This window comes from Bombus flavifrons, chromosome 16, assembly GCF_040668555.2.
Source record: "Bombus flavifrons isolate JBK064 chromosome 16, iyBomFlav1_principal, whole genome shotgun sequence".
Classification (NCBI taxonomy): domain Eukaryota; kingdom Metazoa; phylum Arthropoda; class Insecta; order Hymenoptera; family Apidae; genus Bombus; species Bombus flavifrons.
In genome coordinates, this window is record NC_138457.1 from 8,314,533 (window position 1) to 8,340,634 (window position 26,102).

Genomic DNA, 26,102 nt, shown 5'->3' on the forward strand with positions numbered 1-26,102 from the left:
AGGCAAATCTCAACGTAAAATTCATTTGTGTTGTTCGACGAAAACATAAAAGGAATGGAAAATTGTTGAAAAATTCTTATTCGTAGCTTGAGGAAATGCCGAAGCGTGGATGGGACTTCGAAAAGACCAAAAATTAGCCACGTTCGCAGACTAAAGACTCAGAATTTAAAAGTCCCACAGATCTCCGAGAAAATTGTTAATATCGTCAACATTCTGCAACACGAAAATTTTCTGGATGTGGTCGATCGGTTCTTCAAACCGAAATCCAACAAACAACCACGTACCAAAAAGCCACAATCCAAAAAATCCAATGTGACCAAGAATCTTGACTGCAAAACTAAGGTGCTCGTGTCCACTGATTTTCATAATAACACTGTGTAATTTGTTAAAAATAAACAATTTTAACCTGCGAACTGGGTCGTCTCTTAATTATGGAGTAATGTCAAAACTCGTAATGACAATTTTTCAAATAACATTTCTTTTCAACAAATAAAATAAAATGAACTTTCACTTCTCCGATTAATAGATTAACAGATTAAAATTGTAATTTAAAGTGAAAATATTTTTGCAATACGTGCCATTTTATTGCACATCTAGCTTGAAATTGGCCATGAACACATTCTTGTGAAACACATACATCACAATATTAAAAATATTTCTCAACGTTTTATTTACAATAAAACTGTCTTCGATCGATAAAATTCGATAAAGTGTGCATCGTCTGGCGTTGCCTCGCTAGCTGTCGCTGCAGCCCTCGCAGAGTACAGGAACATAAAACGAACTATAATTTGACTATTCTCTCATTTGTAATTCTACGCATCAAGGCATTCCAGACTGTCCAATTTAAAAAAAATCCGTCGACTAATTCATTGACCTAACCTAGTCAGCTAACAGTGTATATAAAATTTGATTACTTATAACTCGATAAATAAGCTTCAAGTGACGTTTCAACGCGTTAACTTTCTTCAGTGCTTTGATGTCTAACAGTCACTCACAATATCGTCCACTCTTTTTGAACACAGTGTCAAACAAACAAGGAACTCGTTACAGTATCTTTACACTTCGAGTCCCTGTTAGCATTGTACCGTTGAGGCTTTCAGCTTCAGGGAGACAATACTAATCACCACTTTTGTTTCCACAAAATCAAAGCTTGCTTTCGGTGTCGTCGTAGATTATTGCGGGGTTCGAGGCAGCCCATTTCTCCTTGAAAGCTAGTTCCTCCTTCTTAGGCCTGGTCTTCAAACTTTGGATACCAGCATAGTGTTCCTCGATCTCTTTCAGAGATCTGCCTTCTGTTTCTGGAAGGATGAAGTAAAGGAGTGCTCCCCCAGCGAAGTTAATTAAAGTGTAGAAGAGGAAGGTTCCTGGAAGAGACATCCCGTTGACCATGTACAGGTACACTTTGTTGGCGATGGAATTGAAGATGTAGCCTATGGATCCAGCCATTCCTGTTGCGCTACTTCGTACCTGGGTCAAAATTGGAACATCGTCAGAAGATTAGTTTCTCACAACTTCCTGACTCGAGTCGTCATAGTTAGATAATTTTGTTTACCTTAGGTTTGCGTTAATAAAATAGGCATATTTTCGCGAGGGAATCCTTAGGTTAAGTTAGGATGATGTTCAGGAAACGATGGACCGATTTCCATGCAGGAGATTTTGCTTCGAGTTGTGTTTGGATTACGTTTATGCTAAATCGTGCTCAGGATTGACTGAAATTTACGTTTGAGAGATGGCAAACCTACCTTTACGGGAAACACTTCACCAGCCAGGACCCATGGAAGCAGCCTGATGCCAGCGTGAGATAGAAAGGCAGCTCCAATCAGCAAAGTCATTGGAATCCAAGAAATACTCTCCGTATTGATCATGTCAGACTGAGTCAAATAGCCATAGACAGCGACCAAACAGAAACACATGCCGGTACCACCGACTGAAAGGAATGTCAGCAACCGCTTGCCGGTGAAATGAATGGCACACACAGAGAGCAATGTTCCTACCAATTCTGCGAGGCCAAGAAATACAGCAGCCGTGTATTTGTCTAGAGGCGCGTCTAAACTGTCGAAGATCAATACAGCGTACGTCTGAAGAGTACTGGTTCCTCCAAAAGCGCCAATGCAGAAGGCACTACTGACCAAGAGGAAAGGCACGTAGAAGGTTCTCTTGCCGAAGGATTTCCAGATCTTTTCTTTGGATTCTGCTGGCTTCTGTACATCTTGACAGATGATTCGAAGCTCCGACTGTACGTGGATCGGACTGACCCAACCGCGAAGCCAACAGAGAGCTCGTTCGGCTTCCCTTTGGCGGCCCTTTGCTGAAAAATTGTTTCACGACGCTTAAATCGGTGACTAATTTAGGCTGCTGATTCATACAACAGCAACAGCGTAGTTGTAATGTAACTCGGCGACTCTGACCCCAACTATAGGCAAGTTATGAACCGAACCGTGAAGACTACGAGTCTAACTTGGACTGAACTACAAAGTCCATGAGATTAAACGCTAGAAACACCAGTCAAAGTCGTCATACTACATATTTTGCGGACCAAACGTGAAATCATTTGCATCGTAAGGAAGAAAGAGGATTTACCAACAAGCCAATAAGGACTCTCAGGCACCAGGCAAAGGGCAACTAAGCAAATAAGTGGATAGATGAGATTGATCATGGTGACAATCCTCCAGTTGCCTAATTTGCCACCCAACATCTGCGTGAAAATGCCCAGGATCACAGCCATGGTGGAAGTGGCGGATAGCATGCCACGTAAATGGGGTTGCGTCACTTCTGCCACATAGGTCATCACAGGTGCTTCTAGGAGACCACCAGTTAGACCAGTCATGGCCAGTGCTATAAACAACATCTCAGCTGTCGTCGCGTAGTAAAAGATGATCCACGCTGCTGTAAATGGAATGGTAGTCAGCATCATGGTCCTCTTTCGTCCTAGGAACTGCGACACTGGCCCACTAGCGAAGCAACCGATTGGGACCAGGAACAGATTCAGGCTACCTGTATTGGTATAAGGAGAATGTTTCATGAATTCTAGGCTTTTATGACCTTCTACGAGTTTACGTAGTCGATAGACATGAAAAGCTGGTCAGATATAAGACAGAAGTGAAAGGAATTCCACTGTGGAAGCCTAATTACGAGCCAGACGTCTAAATTGATGCTTTTAGTCAGACTCTAAAGTCAGATTTCCTTTCAAATCGGTTTTAAATCTGGTTTCCCAGTCAGTTGGACTTTGATGCTCTGAGATCAGCCTAGTTTTGACATTTCAAGCCGGATATTAATTCGAGTCCTGTTGATTTTGGTGCACCATATTCAGCTGCCAAGTCGATCTAAGTTTCAAGACAAACAACATGCTCACTTATCCACGTCAACTCCTCCATAGTGACCGGGATCTCAGCGTTCTCCTTTTGTAGTTCTGGGATTAGGACCGTGGAAAATCCCAATGTTGAACCAAAGGTGAGCATGAGCAGGTTCTTCGCGCTCACGGCACAGAACTGTGGAAACGCTTGACGTAGCCTCGACGTTGTCAGACCCTCAGAGATGCCATTTAGCTCAGCAGGTGACGTTTTCTCGTCATTGCTAAAAAGCAAAACAGAATGACGAAACTAGTAAAAGTGCTTCAATGAAAGTGCATGCCAAACCGGATTTCTGCCTGTAGGACCCAAGGGACCTGGTCTGTCAGCTAAAGAAAAATAGCGTATTTGATATTTGGCACCAGACGTTCTTCAATAAATTTCGTCAAAAATGATCCCACCTAGCATCGTTGAACAAAATTCTGTGTTCTATTTTTGGAACGAAAGATACTTCCATAAATTTTTGCAGGTCATCCAGGTTTTATGTTTACATGTAACGATGCAGACAGGTGGATCAACGACAGATGGGGTCCAAATGAGCGTAGTTGGATGGACACCGTCGCAGGTTTAATTCCATTGAACGTGATTTTTTTTCTTCAACGAAACTGGGTTAACAACGATTGCGCAATGGTTATCCAATCGCCCAATTAAGTTCCACCCGGTCGGGTTCCATACATTAAATGGGTAATTTAAAAGCCGTAATCCAAAACCTGCACTTGCTGGCTCCGATAAATTTTCCAACGCGACGTAATTATTGGGTTGGCAACTAAGTGATCTCGGATTGTGTCATTAGCACCTAATGACAAGACCCGCAATCACTTAGTTGCCAGCCCAATAGAATCGCAATTGAGAAAGTGTGGTGTCTGTCGAATAAAATTATTGCAAAATTCTTGAAATATTCTTCCGAATGTATAAACCTGTAGCCGGAAAAATTATGCTTCAGAAAGATGGTACAATTTCAAAAATTGATAAAATATGATACAATTGAATAAAGTAAAAAATTGAGAAATATGATAAAAAGTTGTACAATTTCGTATGAGAAATTATTATCTGAAGATTCTACAATTTTTAATAATAATATACTGTTTTACTTGTATTTGTATTAATAGATTATTTTACTATTTTCATAGGCTTTTTGTTATTTCTCTAAAAATACAATTTCCAGATTTGTCTGTAATTTACAATAACAGGTTTTTGCTAAAAAGGGAAAAATTCACGTTGCAAGAAGCTTCACGCTCGTCGTTCACCTGTGCCTAGCATCATCAGTGGCTGGCTTTTTCGTCATTGACATAGTTCTCTTTTTGCGTGAAAGGAACCGGAGGCTCTCGACTATTGCGGTTGCATAAGCGATGCTACAAGTGCGTTTTCTCAGTGTTTTGTGAAATTTCAAATGACCGGTTTGCCAGGTCAATTAAAGAAATATATACATCGACTTGCTCACACTTATCAACTTGCTGGAAATTTCGACAATTGTAGAATTCTCTTTGTTTTGAATTAAAAAATTACAAATGTTCCATTTACCGGTGCTGAAAGGTAGAAACATCGACCAGATGAAAACTGAACTTAACTTTTATCGTAGAACGTGTCAACATAAATGATACTTGAAGAAAAATAATCTTTGTTATCAAGAATTTCTGGCACTCTGAATTATCCTCTTTCAATCAATAAATTCGCTATTTTTTATATTTTTGGAAATTTTGTCGCTAATGTGGATAAGTTGAAACACGACATAAAAAAATGACATAAAATGAGACAATGATTATTTTATCAGATTACATATTTGATGAAAATATCTCATATTTTACGTGCGAATAATAAATCTCTATAATAAATATTTTTTATATTCATTGTGATTACAAATAAATTGTTTATTGCACTTTTAATATGAAATGTAATTACCCTCGGCAAATTATGGTTCAAAGATTACAATAAATCAAAATCATGGGATTAAAATTTGGATTGTTTCCAAAATTTAGTAATTAAAAAAAGATATATATATATAAAGTAGACAAAATTGTTACCAAAATAATCTGATAAATTGATAAAAAAAAGAGAGGAAGTATGAGGTAGACCTGTTTCGTCTACTACAAAATTTAGAAAAGAAGATTCACAGCAGACGAAGTGAAAATCATAACTTGCATTAAAACGAGTTCTGTGTTGATTAGATCGCATGAGGGAACCGGTTATGCAGTCATACAGGTGGCTGCACGTGAAAGGAAAAGTGGTATGTAGAAAATTATAGTACACTTCCATCAGTATTATTAAATATCGTGACTAGACTGCTAATGCTTGTTATTTTTATATTTCATTTACATGTTAAAAAGGAAGCTTTGTTCTAACATCGATACTGTTAACTACTAGTATACTTAATATACTACTAGTATACCAAGTATATTAAATATATTAATAGTTAACAATATCAGTGCTAAAACAAAGCTTTCTTTTGACATGTAGAAGATGTACTTAATATACTACTAATATACTAATATATAAAGTATATTAAATATATTAATAGTTAACAATATCAGTGCTAAAACAAAGCTTCCTTTTGACGTGTAAAAGATATACTTAATATGCTACTAATATACTAATGTATAAAGTATATTAAATATATTAATAGTTAGCAATAGCAGTGCTAAAACAAAGCTTCCTTTTGACATGTAAAAGCTGTACTTAATATACTACTAATATACTAATATATAAAGTATATTAAATATATTAATAGTTAACAATATCAGCGTTAAAACAAAGCTTCCTTTTGACATGTAAAAGATATACTTAATATACTACTAATATACTAATATATAAAGTATATTAAATATATTAATAGTTAACAATATCAGCGTTAAAACAAAGCTTCCTTTTAATATGTAGAAGATGTACTTAATATACTATAATATACTGGATATACTACTAATATACTAAGTATATTAACTAGTATATTAACTAGTAATATACTTAGTATATTAGTAGTTAAGCATATTAATTATATTAAATGTACTATAAATATTTAATAAGCAATATGATGTATATATATTCAATTGTAATATCATTATTATATTATTATTATTAATTATAATTTAATATTGTGTATCAATTTAATATTATAAGTATACTTAATAAGTATATTAAATATACTTAGTGTACTTAAGTACTAGTATACTTAATATACTTAACTACTAATATAGTAACGCTAACATTGTTAACTACTAACGCACTAATGTTAATATTTCTGATCGTAATCGTCAGAGTTCAATTTTGTTCATTCTGGCGCAATTCTTGTTCGGGGACTCGAGTAAGGAAGTGTTGACACACTTTTCAGTAACAGCGCATTGAAGGTTCGTTGGGCCAGATTTGACCCGATCGCCGAGCATAGCGCACGAATGAAATCGGAGGAGACGACTGTAGCGTATCAAAAGATTACGAGCTTATTATGTTCTTACGCCTATGCGATATATATTTCTGGCGCGATAAGCATAATTCCATGATAATATTTACGATCCTTATTATCCTTGTCCTACACGCTGGTTTCATATCGTTTTATCAATGTGATTTCAGATCTACGATGAGATGAATTAGGAATTGCTGCGTCATTTCGATTCACATCGTCGAGTGAAATTGTGAAAATAATGCTCCCTCGATTAGTTACAACGTGATTACACGATGTTTCCATGTATCTTTCACGATAGCTACGCGATCATGTTTAATTAGCTCGATGATTGTTTAGGATTATCTTGGTTTCCTCTCTTCAAAGAAACGCTGTCGTGTTTGGATTGTTCTTTGTGGAAATGCTCGGTCAACGCAACATTGACTCTTAAGAACGACGTTTTAACAAGCAGCGTGTAAACTGATGCTTTCGCATCGTCATAAAGCTTATCGACATTCCTATGGCATTCGAGGAGCACGCGTTTCTCTTATCATGGATTAAGAACACAATTTCTGATATAGCTAATGTAATAATAATCTTAGCTAAGATTTCTAAAGATTCGCTGCCACCGACTGTAGCACGGTACTATCTGCCGAGATTTATTTTATTTGTAGATACCACGTTAAAATAAAGTTTCATATATTACGTGTATTGCGTGTGTACGAACGATTTGAAAACGAGCAATAAATCATATTAAAGACAGCTACTAATAGCGTGAGAACGAGACTTTTATAATTATAAACGATAACGTTTTTCAATTTTTTCTTCTTATCTGAATCGCAATTTTATTTTTCGTTCAGGTTATGACTCGTGGTGCGACACTAGCGCCACACGTGTCGATTACTAGTCCGCGATATGCATATCTATCTGTATAAATAATTGCTACTGTATTCTTTGAATCACTTATCGCTTTTCCCCTATTTATTATCTATTTTTCAAATATACTTGCGACTATTCAATCCACTTATAAATATAATGAAAATCATATTTTACAAATTTGCAGTTTCCGCGAAAGTTTCGTCTCAGCGTTGAGATATAATCTTGCTGCGGTAATCAAATGTATATGTTTTGTTTGCTTAGATAAATAGGGGATTGTAGTGATATCTTGATCCTGTTCGTACTTCCTAAGATGCACCTAATCCACGAATTACTTTTATCTTAAGAAATATCGATCGATTTAAAAGTAATCGCCTTTATATTTCGCCGTTACCCAACGACGTATCGTAAAACTACTAAAATCTTGATTATTGTCAGAGAATCGTAAGACTGCTGGCTTTTTAGTCCAACTGAACAATCTCTTTCGTGGAGAAAAATAATATGAAAGATAATAAACGACAATAAGGAAGCTAATTAAAAAAAGTATAAAAGTAGATGTGCAATATACTGTTATAATATTCAATCTGCCATATTCTACAGGCATTTTCTTATCTCTTTTACAATTTGCAACTTGTTTTAGAATTGACATCAAGTATGCTTTATAACCATTTATAATAACAGACTGCTGCATTCATTATGATTATATTTATGTTGATTGCGATTATGTATATCTACTATACATTTGTAAGCTCCCTACTCCTACGTTCCACTTTGTTTAAACGAAACTTAAATCAAGCAATCTTCGTCATGAAGAATCATCGACCAGAACTGAGATAAAAAAGCAATTTGTAAGAAAGTAAATTTTCATTATCCATTTTAACCATTTACAATTATCGTAATCGGTATTTGTACGCGACGCCATGTTGACATAACCTTCATGGTGTCTAGTTACCGTCATAATGCGTCATCGTTGAGGAAAGAGCCTTGAATGCGTCGAGTTTCGTGAAAAATTCATGGACCTTGATTTAAAGAATCGCAGGAGAAAAATGAAGAAAAATCTGACTTAAAAGCAGATTTTAACATTTCGATTCGAACTGGTGGATTCTCGAAGTTGTACTTTCAGAAAATTATTTTTCAGATTAATTGAATTTTTTTAGCTCCCGGGCCGATAATTTTGAGAAACTTTAAAAACTGATCGATTTCACAGAAATTTTGTAATCTTGATATTCGACAATAGCAATATTTCTATATTTGAGAATTTGCCAATTTACAGCAAATTTGTGGACCTGACCGATTTTTCACGTTTTCATCTACATTAAATGTTTTCTTAATTTTGAACAAAAATTCCAGATGGAGGATTTTAAGGATTTTAAAAATTGACCAATTTGAAATTGCCAACTATCAATTTTCTAAGATACGTCTTTCTATTCTTCTAAGGAAGTGATTCACGCGTATTAGAGCAGCAATTATCGTCGCTTATCTTCATTTTATCAGTTCGTTAATCCAACTTTCCACAAAATTCGGCTGCGTACGAGTTCGTTTGATGCCACGCGCGTGCTCCGCGTTTTTTTTTTCATTTTCCCGCGATTTCTTCGAACTATTACGAACGGATTATTCGGCTTAGGGAAAACGACAGGTAAATTTATCTCCCGATTTCCTTTCCCCGTTTCTCCGCCGATGATAATTTTTAATGGCATCGATGAAGTCTCATCTGCATCTTACAGTTTATTTTTACCCCAATCAACGTGAGCACGCGAAGAAGGAAATGATCGCGTAATTGCTCGACCAAGGACGCACCTGAAGAAGTTCCAGTCACTTCTTCTCGCTTTTTGCGAAACGATATTTCGCTTTAAGATTCATGCACGTTTAAATAATTTCCAGTCTAAAATAATGCATCTAAGTCCTCAGACGTACAAACGAAATTTTTTCGTTTGATAACATTGCATAAATCGTATTTCAGGTCTACGAGTATTAAAAAAGTCGCAGGTACAATGTCCAGGTAGAAATAAAGTTACATTCGTTGTTTGTAGAATAACTATATATGAGAGATCACACGTATATGCAAATTTTTCGCAAATTTCATCTTTTAGTTGATCGTTTGTCCAACACAGAGGAAAGGACATTATTCTATTTGCATTCTGTTAGCAACGCTCCACGATTTGCCTCATAATCACAGAAAAATAACCACATAATCGTGCTACAATGTTTATTGAGGAAAGGAATCTAACCTAACCTCAACCTAACCGCAATTTAACCTAACCTCAACCTAACACCAACCTAACCTAACCTCAACTTAACACCAATCTAACCCTAACCTATTTGTATAGTTTGCTTAGCGATGCATATTCTAATAGCCTGCAGATGAAGGACGCTTTTATGCAATTTTGTACGATTCAAAGTATTAATCAAACATCGATAATCAATTAAACGACACGCCAAATGGCGATTGTCTTTGTACGATTTAAAATTCTAGAAAAGTACGTGCCACTTGGATTGCCATTTTGCTGGCTAGTCACTCGTGGCCTCAACTTGGACGTCTCAAAAATATCGCTCGAGTCCTTTCAATCCTTCGATGTCAGCAGAATCCTTTTGATCCTCTTAATCCATCGAATCTTTCCCAAATTTGCCTCGAACAAAGAGAACAGAAACTAATGAAACTATTGGGTTGACAACTAAGTGATTGCGGGTTTTGTCATTACAACCTAATGACAATGTCCGCAATTACTTAGTTGTCAACCCAATAATAAGCCAATTGGCCGGTTGCGTGTCATTTAAAAAAAAATGCTTTCCCATGAAAGACAGCAATCGTCACCTGTCATTTTTACTCCGCGGATTCCACGTCCGAACTATGGTCGGTTGTGTCATAGACGAGTAAAACAGATGTTAGGCGATCATTTCGCAACGACGATCGACGATACCAAGGCGAGGATCACGTTCCGAGAAGCTCATTTGCTACGGATGGTCGTACAACGTTTCGATTATTGTCGCGATATTTTCCTGTTCGGTGCGAAACGTAGGACAAACAGCAGCACGCGTGTTATTAGCAGATGCCGCGACAGTTAGCTCGTTCAATAGTTTCCAGAAATGTTAATTCTCTTCAAGCGGGGAAACACCGCTCGATCTTCCTGTTGGCTTTGAAAATTAAGCGTTCGTCGCGTCATATCTGAGCCAGTAGCACGTTGCAACGTTAGAAAATATTTCACGTTGCTGCAACGTACGAGAAAAGCTTCGTCAGTACGCGCGACTCTTTGCCCCGATCCTTGACAAAGTGCGTTTCGTTGCCGAAACCAGAACAACGTCGAAGTATTACAATTTTTAGTGGAATTAGCATTTTATCGTTTACTGATTAACAATAGGCTGTTGACGGAATAAAAAAAATTATCGAGACACAAAAATAGCTTTAATTTCGAAAGTTCAAAATCAGGTGGGATATAGGTTAGTTAGGTTGGCAACTAAGTGATTGCGGATTTTGTCATTGGGTGGTATTGACAAAATCCGCAATCACTTAGTTGCCAACCTTTCTCGTTGCTTTTGTGTCTTGCGTTTCCTGTCTACACCGATGCGAGTCCCGTATGTCGTGACACACCTTGTATATAGCACAGAGAAGATTCACTGAGATCAACGAAGAGACCATCGTGGTTCTAGCAACAGTATTCCAGGCTAATTAGCCTTTTGACGGATTGGCTATCTCGTTTGAACGATGAGAGCTTAATAATAATTCTGATCGATCACCGATAAAGTGTTAAACGAATATGAATGAACTTATGTTTCGTATGATACGTACCAGTTGATGCCAGAAGAAGATAACAAGTAATTGTTCTGGTCTTAACCTGCCATTAATTGGGCTAAATTATCTAAGAAGCTAGCAAGCTTTAATCATGTGAAATTCAGTAGATTTAGTTGGAAGATTTTCATTTAGAAGGGAAAAGTAGCTTTATTTCTTATTTCCTGTATTTTCTATCTTCTTCTTTTACAATATTTTTCAATCGCTTATTTCATAATATAACTGCTAATGCGCTTGTTTTCTACTGTAATTGACGATGCAAGTTCTCTATAAAATAATTACAAGCCTGATACGAATCTACAACTTGCTATTGTAATATATAACTTAATGACTATACATTGATTTTTGTACAATTGATAATTGTGCAACGTAAGAGTCGTTATGCGGGTTGATATTTTTTTGCAAAATAAAAATCACACGATCACGACACCAGCACTGTGTTTAATTAATTTTTCTTCGCCATACAGGGTTGACCAAATATCCAATTGAATGGTACGGACATAACAGAAACAAGGCAAGTTAAATACTTAGGACTCCACTTAGACACACAATTTACATGGAAACAACATACTAAATCAATTATAGACAAAATACGGATAAAAAGAAGACAGATGTACCGATAATAAAACCAATTTGGACGTAGGGAATACCACTATGGGCGCAATCAGCCACATAAATAAACTAGAGGCGCTACAATCGAAGATACACAAAGGAGGATATACACAAAGACTTAAAAATACCAACAGTCAAAGAAGAAATCGCCAGGTACGCAGAAAAATACAAGGAAAGAACGCCAACACATCCAAACCAGCCGTCTGCTGAAGCGAGTAAAACTTCCATAAAGAGAAGACTAAAAAGAAAACACCTCACTGACCTCATTAAAGAAATAAAATAATCAAACTCGAAGATGGTATCCCGTAGCCATCCACATGTTATTTAGCAATAAAATTAGAAAAATTTACTAAATGTCCAGCTAGATTGGGGTTAGGTTAAATTGTAAAATACATATTAAATAATAATACAAAAAAAAGAATAGAGGGTTGTAACTATGAATAGGTTTCTCTTGAGCAACTTGGCTCAATTCACGTATCGTCATGATATTCGTGTGGTGTTATTATAAATCGGTCAAAGTATCCACATAAGCACTCGTTGATTTACGCGATATCGTAATCCGATACAACAGCGCACTCGAATGGAACGCTTTGTTATTATTAATGTTAGAAACTTGTTTCATGTTCGATGACTATTTATCGAGTATTGCTTATCTTGATTACACGTAACTGTACGAAAGAATGTATAACAGTCAGAAGCATAAACTAAAGCGACACGAAAAGAATTACACGATGCTCGATGCGCGATAGAATCCGTTTAAAGTGAAAGTAACTGTTTGTTATGCGATGCAAAGAATTTCTCGAATGTTACACGTATCACAACATGGCTAACAAGTATCGAATTTTCTTCATCATTTTGAAACACTTTTCACACATTTCGAAATTTCACTGCGTTTGCAAGTTCTAGCTTGCCAAAGATTGCACGTTTTATAGGTTAAGGTTGGCAGCTTAGTGATTGCGGATTTCGTCAATACCACCTAATGACAAGGTATTGACAAAATCTGCAATCACTTAGTTGCCAACCCAATTGCTTTAACTAAAAAGATCGAATCTTCGAACGCATTTCGACATATTTCGTCCACGCAACTGGGACATATCCGAAATTCGAAAGTTTTCTTACAGAGTTCTGAAATTTTGTATAACTGAAGATTTTAATAATAAAAGTTTAACAAATTTGCGATTTAGCACACTCGGACGTCTAAAATCTTTTCTACGCGAATTTCTCAATGCTCCAACGTTTAGAAATGTGAAAAACCTTCGAAATCTTTTAAATATTTAACTTTCAAACGTTTAGACGTTTGGAAGTTCAAGTATTCGAAGCGTGAAGTTTCGAGATCGTAGAAATTTGACAAAATTAAATCAAAATTAAAAATTCTTTCTCCACGGCATTCAAAATCCTCGTTCCTGATAATTCACGATTTCCAAATATATTGACAAACTGAAAATACTTTACAGGACACTAAAGTGCAGCATTCACGTGACCAAAGCTATGGAATACTATCGCGTTACGTAACCTGCAATAACGTTACCGGTGCTATGAGAAAACAAAGAGCTGGAAGAATTGCCTTTTGTTCCTACAATGAGAATTTTCGTCTGGTTATCCGTGATTTTTTTTGAGAGAAAAAAGGAGGAACGAATAATTATACGTAAAATGAAGCAGCAGTGTTTTCCATAGAAAACAGCAGTTTTTCCATAAAAAAAAAAAAAAAAAAAACAGCAGTATACAATCAAGATAGGATCATCGAATAAAAGTAAGTTGTTTATCAAACGTTGAACGCAGTATAAAATAATAATAATTCAATTTTCTCTCTAATTTGGAATTTTTTTAATTCGATATTAACAATATCGAAAAGGCCAGCATTAAATTCAAACGAATATCAGAAAACGAAAGAAGCGATTGTTAAATAAAAATCCCCATAGAAATTGTGCAATTTGCAACTTTAGAAAAAGGTATTTAACAACGATATTATTTAAATAGTGATATTATATAATAAACGTTACATAATATCGTGAATAGCATTGAAATTATTATTAAATATTTTGAAGAAAATATCGGTAAATTGAAATTCTTATCGCAAAAATTTATTCGTTTCAGGACCTGTAAGCAGCGAATTGGAAGAATATTTGTCAAATAATATCATCAGGAAATTCAGCTTTTTTCTTTAAAAATTAAATACAAGGCGCTTGAATTATTCGTCTTTCGAATGACAAGGCGGTTTTCTGATAAAGTTATCAGCCAATGTATAATATATTGGATCATGAAAATAAGAGCGGTCGATAGTTTGTTTGAATTTTACTTACGTATTTACAAGATACCGTGTAAATAACCGTTAAACAGAATTATCTAAGCGAGGAAGGCAATTATTTCTGAAGATTAACGAGTTCGTTAGATAAATTTATTCGCCTCATTGCGAGTCACACAGACGTTCAATGTTAGTAGAAAATTTGAAGAATTTACAGACCTGGTGGTATCGTTGTTTCCTGGCTGCGCCATTCTAAATCGACAGTGTACACCGTATATTACTGTTCTTGAGCTGTTTTCAAAATTCTTTCACAAGCGCATTCTTTGTTTCGCGCGTTCTGCACCAGCTACTATGCCGCCAAACTTCTTCTTTCTGCTTGCAAATAACGTTCGAAGAAATCGGGTAATCTCACGAGATCCTGTCAGGATTTTCTTCCTCTCAGATCTTGTCAAGATTGTCCTCACAAAAAATAATTCAACTTGCTCTTCCTCTGGATAAAAAAATCGAAGACGATTGCACGAGTGACTAGCTTCGATAAAGAGAATTTATGTTTCACTAGTGTTCTTAATCCTCGCCGATTCACATTCTTCCCATGCCTTCGTCTTTCACATCTTTTACAATCACGAGAATCGTGCTGTCATGTAAAATGAGGCGTTAGAAAATCTTGCAAGAGCTTGTGTTTGCTATTTTGTTTTGCTATTCTTCTTATTCCAACATCGCGCGGATCTCTTCTAATCGCAAAGAGTCCAAGAGTTCTACTTTCGTTGACAAACGACAGACAGATATTTGAAAAGTTGCTTTCCTCCGATATTTTCTGTAACGATGATTTTTACTGTGTCAGCTGGTTAGCTTTGATCAGAGCCGTAGAATTTACGAGTACGAACCGAATATCCCAGATACTTTCACTTCTCTCCTTCAACTTGCGACTCCCCTTGCTGGAAAATCCTAGCGTTGCAACTGAAATCCGCGTCTATAAGCCAGCCTTGCGTTCAAATGTTTCCCAAAGCCTCGTCGATCGTTCGCTCGCGTGCCTCGCTCGTGACTAAAATTCCGACGTCGACAAGTTGCAGTTGAGAAAAGCCACTGGAGGCAGGTCAAACGACCAGATCGCCTTGCCAAGCGTCGATCGCGTCCAACGTCGAAGAAAACGGCGATAATAAGGTCTTATGGACAGTGCGGGATGCGAACACGAGGCCTGGTTATCTTCTTTCTCGTATTTACGTGGAAACGCGATTTCCCGAGCTGCAGCCAGTCGTCTGGTCTCTTCGGCCAGGCCCGAGTCTCACGGGGCAACAACGAGCGTTTGCACGACCACTTCCGCTTGCAAGCCGAGAGCACAGCCAGCTAGTCCTTCGCCCGACTCTTGTCTGACACACTAAACTGTTAATGAAAGCGAACAGCTCGAGTGCACCTTCCGATTCCTCCTCCACCAAACACGTTCGCTTTCATCAACGAGCACATGTGACGGGTCAGCCTCAGTCAGGCGAATATCAGTCTGTCGCACCTCCAGCTTGCTGCATAGTCTTCGCGCTAATGAGGAGACCGGTGTTTTCTAATCCTCTTTGCAAATTAATCAGACCAACGCGGGGAGAGACGAGCAGCAGTGGAAGGCAGCAACGTTGAATTTAGAGTTTGGAACAATGTGGATGACTCGGAGGCTTCTCGTGGCTCTACTGATAAGCTGGTAACGATAGTTGGTCAGCTGGAGTAGACGTCTTGACTTGAAATATTAGAGTAGCAAGAGTAGGTTTTGAGTTTTGTTCGATTATACGCATTCTCTTCGATATTGCACTGAATAACAATATTTGATGTCATGTTTCACTCAAATTGGATGCTGTAAAGTATTAGGAGTAACATTGTTAGTGTTAGGAATAAAGTATATTAGTATGTGACTTGGAAAGTGAATTCATATCACACTGAAGATTAAGATGACTCAAACTGAGCCATGCAAAGTGTTAGAAATTGTTCTTTCTACTACAAATTCTTGGTATTCTAAAGTTCACTGATACAGCTTATGGAAATCAGTGGGCCACAATATCTGATAATAATACAATAATGTGGTAATAATACAATATGTGGTAATAATACAATATGTGGTAATAATACAATAAACTGTATGTTTGTCTGGTGTTGTATGTAGTTCAAACTATTGGAAATCACATCTTCTATCCTCTTTGTTCATATCCTGAAATTCACTCAAGTGGCTTGAGACTTTGTTGCATTGAATATTTAGAATGCAAGCTTGAACTGGTTCACAGGAAATTTGTTTGGTAAAAGGGTTCTTACTGCTATCTGGAAGATCATTGAAGAATATTGGAAAAATTCAAGTACTATAATGATCATACTCCCAGCTGCAGGTATCTTCATTGAACTAGATTTTCTTCTATCAGGAAAAGTGTCTTCTTTAGTATCTTAGAATTTATTGAGTTACTTTAGAAACTTGAGTCTTACTTTGGAAGTTGAATGTTGATACAAAAGGCATGATACATGCTTTGCAACAACTATTTATCTTTGAGTACTTCATTGTCTTGATAATCAGTTAACACAATCTGACCATCATTGGATTACTTGAGCAATCTACATGTATAAGTAATGACAATGTAAGCACATAGCAAATGCTTATTAATTAATTAGTGTATTAAAACAAGAATCGTTCTGCTAAGTTCAAACTTAATATATTGGCCATTGAGAATTCTTCATGCTAACTGAGACAGTTCTCAACATGTTAATTATCCTTAACACCTGTTGTTTATTGCCACTGACACTATGGAAAACTTTTTACCTTTATTTTCAGCCAGTTAATCTTATAAATGCCTGGATTAAATTACAGATAGCAATATTTCAAAATAAATTACACTAATCCAATATCATATTCCCAAACTTATTAACATACAAAAGTTATCCAACCGTTTTGAATTTACTTATATGAAGATTCAGAGATTCAGATCTAGATCTAGATTTATTGCAACAAAATTTTATATTGATATTGAATTCTTTGAGATTTTCTTTATGTAATAAGTTTCACAGTAGTCTATGAAATTTATTGATCTTTAGAATAAAAGAAAAATATATTAGCAATGTTCACTATAATTTATATTCCTGTGTCATTAATTAATCATCAAACTTGCTACCTTTGTTACAGAGAATTTAAGTACACTATGTATCATAGAAAGAGGAATATATCTTAATTTAGATAAAATCGACTGCGCTAATTGGGCATGCCGTCTATTACAAATGAGCTACTTATGTGCTCTTGCCAGTCCAATATGATCAATTACTCTCGTCTACGCTATGTTTATCAATTGTAACAGGCAATTAGCTTCCAACTGTTCGTGCATGGCCAACTTGTGTAAGTCTTTGTTGTAAGAACGATAATTAGAATTGTTTTTTCCTCCAGAAAATTATACTCCTAATCTTGAAATATTTGAAAGACGACTATTCAAATTTCAAAAATTTCTCAAATTTCTCATCTTATTACGTCGAATAATGTTGAATGGTATAACGAATGAAAAAATTTCAATTCACTAGAAATAATTTATTGGAAGATAAAGTTATCTTGTTTGACACATAAATTACTTTCAGGTAATTTATTTGCCCAATATTTGGTCATTTCAAATAAGGAAAGAAATAAAATAAAAGCCTTATTTTAATAATTATCCGAATAAAAGCTCATAACTTTGTATGACGCGCGAATTTAAGAGCCTGTTAATAATATGATAATCTGTCATTTATTTTCTATTGAATATTCATTGCCCTTAATACCGATAAAACCAGTTTGCTACTTGAGATTTCGGTTGGCAACCAAGTGATTGCGGATTTTATCATTAGCTGGTAATGACAAAATCCGCAATCACTTAGTTGCCAAACCTATATTTGTATGTCTTATTATCAAGAATATTAATTACAAAATATGGTGTTGTCCATAATGTGTCATTGAACGATATTACGCACGTAGTCTGATCATGGAATTATACTACACTTGTACTATTACCTATTGATCTCCTAAGAAGCTTAATTACACACTACAATAGTATAATTCTTATCTGGAGGAAAGTTCTATTATACGCGGAATTTTTGGTACTATAATGACTCCCAATTACACTTGATTGCAATATAATGACTCCCAATTGCAATTGATTTTCTAGACGTATTTTCCTCATAAAGGATAGTAAAAATTTCCCTTCTCAAAAAAAAAAAAAAAAAAAAAAAAGAAAAAGAGAAAGAACCTCCATAAACTGCATTAATAATTTATCTGTTTTAGTGAGGAGAAAGAGAAAGGATAGAGGAAATTGATCAACAGACTGTGAATTTTGAAGCGTTTATGAGAAACTTGCAGTTCCTAATAAAATATTCAATGTAAAGTACTTGTTATAATATTCAGATAGGATGAGGAAAAACTGAATCTGTATAATTATTCATAGCTTATTGATCAATCATGCGACGAGTTCATTTAGGATACTAGAGGTAACTCGAGGTGTAGTAAATGTGAGAATTTATTAAGAACGGTATATCTGGTGTACGACATATTTGCACATGTTAAATTAATTAAATAAATATAAAAATCACGCGAAATTCTAAATGAAACGTTAGCCAGCCAACTGTGTCATTAAAAGCATCTTCTTCTTTCTTTTTTCAATTATTTTATCCTTGCTTTTTTTTTATTCCTTTCGCGTAACGACTTCTATGAATATGAACGTGTCATGATCTCTGATATGATTTATAACTTTGGTTAAGAAAAATATATATCTCTATTTTTAATAGACGCATGACCCAACGCTAATTGCCTCGAACTTGTATCAGAAAAATAAAACGAAATTTGTTGACACGTACCGCCACACAATTCAGTCTAAAGACATATAGATCGCTATCTTTAACATTCATTTCATAACACACATGCCAAACTTCGAAACCTAACCAAAGAGTCCCCTGACAATTAACTGGAAACGTTCGAATAAAAGTGTGGAAGTTGTGTATGTTTTAAAAATATGATCGCATCTTTCTGATAAATTATTCAGAGTTTCATTATACAAGTGGAAGTCCAAGTAACAACTACGTATCGCTAGACTTCAAAGTTCTATGCTTCTATTAAAATTTAAAGTAATTAGAATTAACTATAAATAGATTAAGAAAGATATTACATATAAAACATCTAAAGCATATTATTTGTTATAATACGTAGTAAGTGGAATGAATCTCTGTTTGAGTTCCATTTCTTTAATTGTGGACGTAACAATAAAAGTTTGCATACAATCTGCAGTCTGTATATCACATAATTTGCGAGCAATAAAAACATCATATTTTTAAATCTAAAATAAACTTCTGAAATTTTCCTTCAAACGTATATACAGCTAATGGCCGGGAACCCTTTCTGTAACATTAAACGCTCTCTTCAACAATAATTTTCTATATTTCAAACTTTACACTTGGACTTGATTCGAACGCTTTTGTACAACTTCCTCTCAGAAGAATAGAACATTGGCGACACTCTGCATCGTTATGTGTCCCAAAATATACATATTCTTCCCTTTGAACCTTAGCGAATCGCGAAGCGAAGAAGACAATTTACATATTAAATCTTCTATGGTGATACATATGTATATTATATATGTATGCAAAATAGGACCCATTTTCGTTCGTTCGAAAGTAAATGATTCTTATTATAAAAATAGATAGCTAAAACTAAACGAGACTACATGATTTAATACATAGGATGTTAAATATTCAATTCTTCCAGCCTAAGAGCTCGGTTCTTGAAAATTAAATTCAACAGTTCCGAAAGACTCTTGGCAGAAGAAATTAAATTACATATTTTTCTGTCAATGCTCTAAATGAATCAACATTCAATGTACGATTCTAGATAATTGTAAATTTGCAAGCCTCCATTGACGTCATGTCGAGGGGCCAAGCGTCAAAAGATTGTGATCTGTTTTATTCATTTCCACAGCCCCTTACGAAGATACGTTTATACTTAATTAGATTAAATAAAGACTGAATAAAGGCACTCTTAGACCGTGTAACAAAATTGCATAGAGATAGAATGAAATCTCGTCGTACGCTAGACACTTGTTATGCAATACATTGATTCTTAAAACTTTTGGAGTTGAAAGATCCTCTATAATAAACCGATAAGTGTACTGCTTATGAACTAACTAATCGTTATTTCTAGACTGCAGATATTTATGCAGATTCATACTTTTATGAATATAATTAATAATTAATAGAACCTATACAATAGAAAAATCTACATAGTAAATTTGGATATTTTATACATCTTCGCCATGCATTATTGCCCTCAAATTTCTTATAAGTGTATAAATATCCACAGTCTAGATGCTTGCATAATACAGAAGTGAAATTCCAGCACATATCTGTATTTAACAACTCCGATTTAACAATCAAAAATGTCAGTTCCGCATATGGATCTACTCCCAAGTTGTTTAAATAGGAAGGAAAACAACAAACGGCGCTTATGAAAATGCTCATGAATCGCGCTGTGAAAGAAATTGGATGTCTCGAAATATAGCACAGCCATATTTTTTATTTGTTATTTAGGCAACGAACGGAGATATCAAAAGTTATTCGATTCTCTGTTTAGTTATCTAAAAATATGATCTCTATCGTGTATCATTGCCTTTAGCGATATATTCAAATGTACATGAACCATCTCGAGAATCGTTGAAAATTTTTCGTAGCGGTTCATAGAAAGGGTTAAGTATACTTATATACTCTACACGTTTCTCTTTACCTGTCACGATAGGGTACAAATGTATTAAGGCGACGATCATGACGGGTGTAGTCTGGTGTAAAAAATTCATATTAAAAGTGTGTGTCTAATTTTCAAATGTAAAATGTACGTCGTGTAAAAATCTATATCTCCATAGATGGTAGAACGCTGTTCAAATATTAAAATTAAATAAGAAACGAAACAGAGCTATGTACAATGGTGCATATACAGATCTTAATCTAGTTTATCAGAGACCAATGGGAACCTGACTATCCGCAATTGTCGACCAAAATCGCACACTACGCTATCTCTTAACGCTAACATTTGTTTTACGAAAATACAACTATCTGTGTGACCCAGTCTCACTTCGCGCACAGGCTCTCCCGTCCTCACGTCCCAAACTACTAGTGATCCCTGAAATCGTACAAATTGCAAACATATCTCATATTTTCATGAACCTTACCCACACAATATTTACGTGGCAAAAGGGTTGCTACGAAAGCTGCTAAACTAACAAAAATTTCATCTCATTAGAATAGAATATGTGCACATACCTGACTGCTGGTTATGAGTAAATGATGTGTTAACATGACTAACTGTAAACTGTACGCTGATCTGTGTGCTGGAAGAGCATGTAGTAAGTGTCCCTGAAATCGTTCCCATACGCATAACCTCTCATCAGTACCAATGCTTATCACGTACGACACGGAACACGTAATAGCGGCTATAGCACCATCGTGAGCTTGTATACTGTACATACACGTTCCTACGAACAAAAAATAAAAACATGATTTTGTTATAAAAAGTTATGATTTGTTATCTAGGATATAATATAAGTACCAGTTAAGAGATCCCAAACACACAAAAGGCCATCTTGAGACCCACTGCCGGACGTCATAGGGCTCACCCTATCAATGAATAGACAGGATATGGGGCCGCAATGACCATGAAGGGTATACAATGGCAACTGGTCCTCCAGCCTGAAATTGAATTTGAAATTAAGTAAGCGTAACTAGCGGACGTTTTAGAGAAATCATGAAACAAAGATACATACCTATATACTTTAAGAGTGTGGTCCTGACTACCAGTTAAAACTCGACCACCCTCGCTGTCAAGCACCGTTATTGCTTGCTGGTGTGCTTTATGAGAACTAATTTTCATGCAACGAAGATCTTCTTCGGATTGCATGATGTTATTTATATCCATAGGTGAGCCAGCACTTCCTGTTCTGACGTGAGCTAAAAAAAAAGTAACAGTGCAAAGAGCAGTATATTTAAATAGTAACAAATGAACTTACTTCTTCTATAGGAGGTGAAGCCCCAGTCAATTTGTTGACCTTCACTATAACTTTCTAATTGTAAAAAGTCAATGGAACCGTTTAATTTAGCTGCCACCACTCTACTGCCGACGAATTTTACGACGGATATTCCGAGCCCTGATCCGTCATCGAACAAACACTAAAGTATTTCATTAATTATTATTTTTGTTATTTTCTAAAATATTAATATTGATATTGATATTGATTTTTTGTAATATTCACCTTAAATTTACCTGTAGTACCTTCCCAAAATTCTAAGCTGCCGTTTGCACAACCCACGACTATAAGGTTCTCCTGATAGTCCATACACCAAATAGGAGACACTGCATGCGAGATTTGCATAGTTTTATCTATATTCACAAAAGTCACATTGTCCACTACACCGGGCGAGTTTAACTGTACACTAGGAATGCACAATTGTTCTAAACTCCCTGAATTCCGCAGCTCGTCTATAGACCTATTATGTTCCTCAAAAAGATGTTTATATTGGTCACCAAAATCGAATCCTTGCTCGCGATATTGCTGTGCTCGGAACTGTTTCATCGATGTAAACTTGATATTTATCGCTGATTTTAAGTCTGGAAGATCGTAAGCGTTGTCCAAACTGTTACGACTATTTTTCTTCTTCTCCAAGTTGAATTCATTGATTTGATAATCATAGTCCAGCGTGTTTCCCATTGAATGCCTTTTTCTATTATCATTTTGCCCTCTGTGCATATTATATAATCCAGGAGAGGATTTTCTGCAGTTGACAGTCGACGGTGGCCAGTAGTACGATCCAAACGGATTAGTGTTCTCCATCTCCCCTCTCGAAGGTGGCGAGCCACTTTCGTAATCCGACATTAACTCATCCACGTCCGGTGTTGTATGGTTCAAGTTTTTATTAGGACTACTATAGAACTGTTTTCTATCTATGTGAATTAACTGTTCACCCGATGTTGCATCCCACACTTTGATGTGTCCAGCTAAACAGGTACTGGCTATGGTGTTGCCGTCTGTAGCGATGCATTCTACTTCTTGAGCGTGACCTTCAAGAACTAGGGGTAATGCCTCCAAAACCAATTGTGTTGCTGAATCGTGTGCCTTTTCTGTCTGATACCAACTTGCTCGCCATTCGGCGTAATTTCTCGAGCAAATACATCTATAGAGGACAACCATTGTATAGGCGACGACAATAATACTAATGAGACATAGCACTGTCGCTAAAAATATTTCCATCGGACTGGAGGGAATGAAAGGAGCATCCGCGTTAAATCCTCGACTTTCTGACCTTGTTGGTAATTCCATATCTGTAATGAATTTTTAATTGAATGATTGTGTCGTTAATTGTATTGATCATTTTTTTATGTTATATATACTTACCTGAGAAATCTAACGGGTCGAAGGCGACAGTCGCAAAACTCTGCCATTGAAAATGCTGCACATCATTTGGATTACTGATTTGTTTCACTAATTGCGGACTGACAGCATGAGACAGTTTTATAGCAGGTAATACAATTATACGTCCACCGGCGGCAGAGATGTTGTACATTGAAAGAATCGAAGACCAGTGATAAAGCGATAAACGACTCCAAGGTGGGAATTCCACTGGTTTTAATTTATTCAATTCATCGGTAATATTATTTATTAAATCACCCTAATGTACAAAAAAAGACGCGGTAAATTAAAATTTATGTTCTGGAAATTCCATACGTTTAGCGTTTAAAATAAAATAAACAGATGGTCTCTAAATTACCTGTTTGTTCAAATGATCTGGAGCAATGGTTTCAGAAGCAATTGACACTGATTTCATGGTATTTAATTCGACGTAATTGCTTGAGGACTGGGACCTGTCTACTGTGTATCCATCAATATCTGATTCTGGTTTTAATGTTTCACTTAGATGTATAACATGTTCAACAATGCCAGAATTGTAAATGATCATGCTGATCCAGACAACCATCCATACCATAAAGGCACGCTGAAATATTCGAGTTCTTGCCCAGAAATGTACTAGACGTAAACGTTTTGGAATTTTGCCAAATGTATGAGTGTTTTGTGTATTTGGAGCTATGACATTCGTCGGGCCACTAGATAAACCATTTAATCTCGGATGAGATTTTGATCGGAAAATATTTGGTTTTCTATTCGTTATGGTCGTCGTAAATTGCTTACGCGTAGTTGGTATGTTGGGCAAGTGAAACTTCGACGTTTCATTAGACAACTCAGTCCGTCGGATATCGATAGCGAGGATTGTTGAAAAGAACATTATTTGCAGGAAGAAATCATTGACTAATCCCACAATGGCAAATATACAAAATTCTTGTATGGCTGGCACAAAAGTAAACAATCCAATTGTCAGGATTGTTACTTCTGTAAGCAAATTTTTGGTAATGGACCAACCCTCTTTGGAGAGGGCTTGAGCAACGCGTATTTTCACATCCAAATGTGCTGGAGTACTCACTACACTTTTGGTTAATACCAACACATTTTCTAGCCCAACGATAATCACCAAATATGGGAACACTTCTTTTCCACTTAAACTCAATGTTAAGCCAAAAAAAAAGCAAATACCCACAGTCATAGACAAGGAACCTATCACTGTTACTGTTGCACTAAAAGCTATTCCAATCTTTGATTTCACTAACTCTATTTTACGCACAGAGAAATAAACATAGAAAAACAAAGCAAAAAATGTCATCATCAGGGGGAAAAAGTCACTGTAGTTAAATTCACCAGGATAAAGAATATGTAATGTTTCATCCATTGGAATGTAAGTAGCATTATCATTTTGCGTCTGATGAAGATGATAGTAACTTTTCAATCTATGTTGTAATCCTTTTATAAACCTGAAAATAAAATCAACCAAGTTAAATGAAAAATAATTGTCAACTAATTACACTTGTCAATTAATTACTTACTCAGGGTCATAGTCCTTTAAGTAAATAGTTACTGCATATTGTAAAATCCTTTGTCTAAGTCGAATTGGATATCTTTTAATTCCAGTTTCTTTTAAATTCATTCCAAACATTACTTCGGCTAAACTAATTTTACCTTTTTGTAGATTCTGTAAAACATAATTTTATAATTAAAGCAAATCTTTTTGGATATTTTATTATTTCTGGACTTTATTCAATCCACTGTTGTCATACCTGGTACGAATATATAGTATTTATAAGATTTGTATCTTGTGCATACAGTTCAATACTTCGTTGCCATAGATTTGCAGGTGAAAGAACCAAACAATTGTATTCTGGCAAAACTTCCGACTTTTTGCCATTTCTTTTTTTAACTGCCTCAATATGTAAGCAGACTTGACCTAGTGTCTTTAGTCTAGAAGAAATAATAACAATAAAGACACAACACAACTCAAAGAGTCAATTAAAAGCAAACAACTTACGTTTTTGGATGCTGATAATTCTGTATGATTTCTAAAAGATTAAAAACTTCATACAGTGGACCTCTAAAAGCATCCATCAGTGTTAACTCCTCTGTCCATGGTATAACTCCAACCCTTAATACCACTTGTTGCACATAAAACACAGAGTTCTCTGTATTGTTTTCAGGTACAATAGTATGGTTAATTATTGTCCTTGGCACATTGCCAGGCATTGGTAAATTAACCAAAGGAGAGCTATAGAAAAAAAAATGGCAATTATTTTTTAATTCCTCTTATTTGTTGTAGGATACAAATGAAGCAGTATTACTAACCAGCATAGCAATACAATCGAGATTGCCAATGAAATGATTGCAATAGGATGAGACGAACAAAACAGGCCTTGGGCATAATACAGCCCCGCCACCCTATCTGGTAAACTACGAAACATTTCACTTTAAGGCTGCCTCACTAACA

General features: G+C 35.7%; 2 protein-coding genes and 2 long non-coding RNA genes across 4 annotated transcripts; 2 read left to right on the forward strand and 2 right to left on the reverse strand.

The window, feature by feature from the left end:
* Nucleotides 1-833: 833 nt before the first annotated feature.
* LOC138188178 (facilitated trehalose transporter Tret1) lies at nt 834-16,261 on the reverse strand. The gene is made up of 5 exons (XM_069129717.1): nt 14,448-16,261; nt 3,353-3,573; nt 2,581-2,994; nt 1,743-2,308; nt 834-1,467 (listed from the first exon to the last, which is right to left on the reverse strand). Exons 1-5 carry the CDS (start codon nt 14,477-14,479, stop codon nt 1,144-1,146), a joined length of 1,557 nt encoding a protein of 518 aa, XP_068985818.1. The 5' UTR covers nt 14,480-16,261; the 3' UTR covers nt 834-1,143.
* LOC138188185 (uncharacterized) lies at nt 13,816-14,701 on the forward strand. The gene is made up of 2 exons (XR_011175398.1): nt 13,816-13,935; nt 14,081-14,701. It is a non-coding gene; the product is annotated as an uncharacterized LOC138188185 (long non-coding RNA).
* An 82-nt stretch (nt 16,262-16,343) lies between the features above and the next one.
* LOC138188184 (uncharacterized) lies at nt 16,344-19,214 on the forward strand. Its single transcript, XR_011175397.1, has 3 exons — nt 16,344-16,828; nt 17,371-17,577; nt 18,490-19,214. It is a non-coding gene; the product is annotated as an uncharacterized LOC138188184 (long non-coding RNA).
* On the reverse strand, nt 18,704-26,099 carry SCAP (SREBP cleavage activating protein). Its single transcript, XM_069129707.1, has 12 exons — nt 25,961-26,099; nt 25,650-25,883; nt 25,402-25,582; nt 25,171-25,316; nt 24,006-25,098; nt 23,633-23,906; nt 22,493-23,559; nt 22,250-22,409; nt 22,007-22,190; nt 21,793-21,932; nt 21,507-21,718; nt 18,704-21,366 (listed from the first exon to the last, which is right to left on the reverse strand). The coding sequence occupies exons 1-12, from the start codon at nt 26,074-26,076 to the stop codon at nt 21,187-21,189; spliced, it is 3,987 nt and encodes a 1,328-aa protein (XP_068985808.1). The 5' UTR covers nt 26,077-26,099; the 3' UTR covers nt 18,704-21,186.
* Between the last annotated feature and the right edge of the window lie 3 nt (nt 26,100-26,102).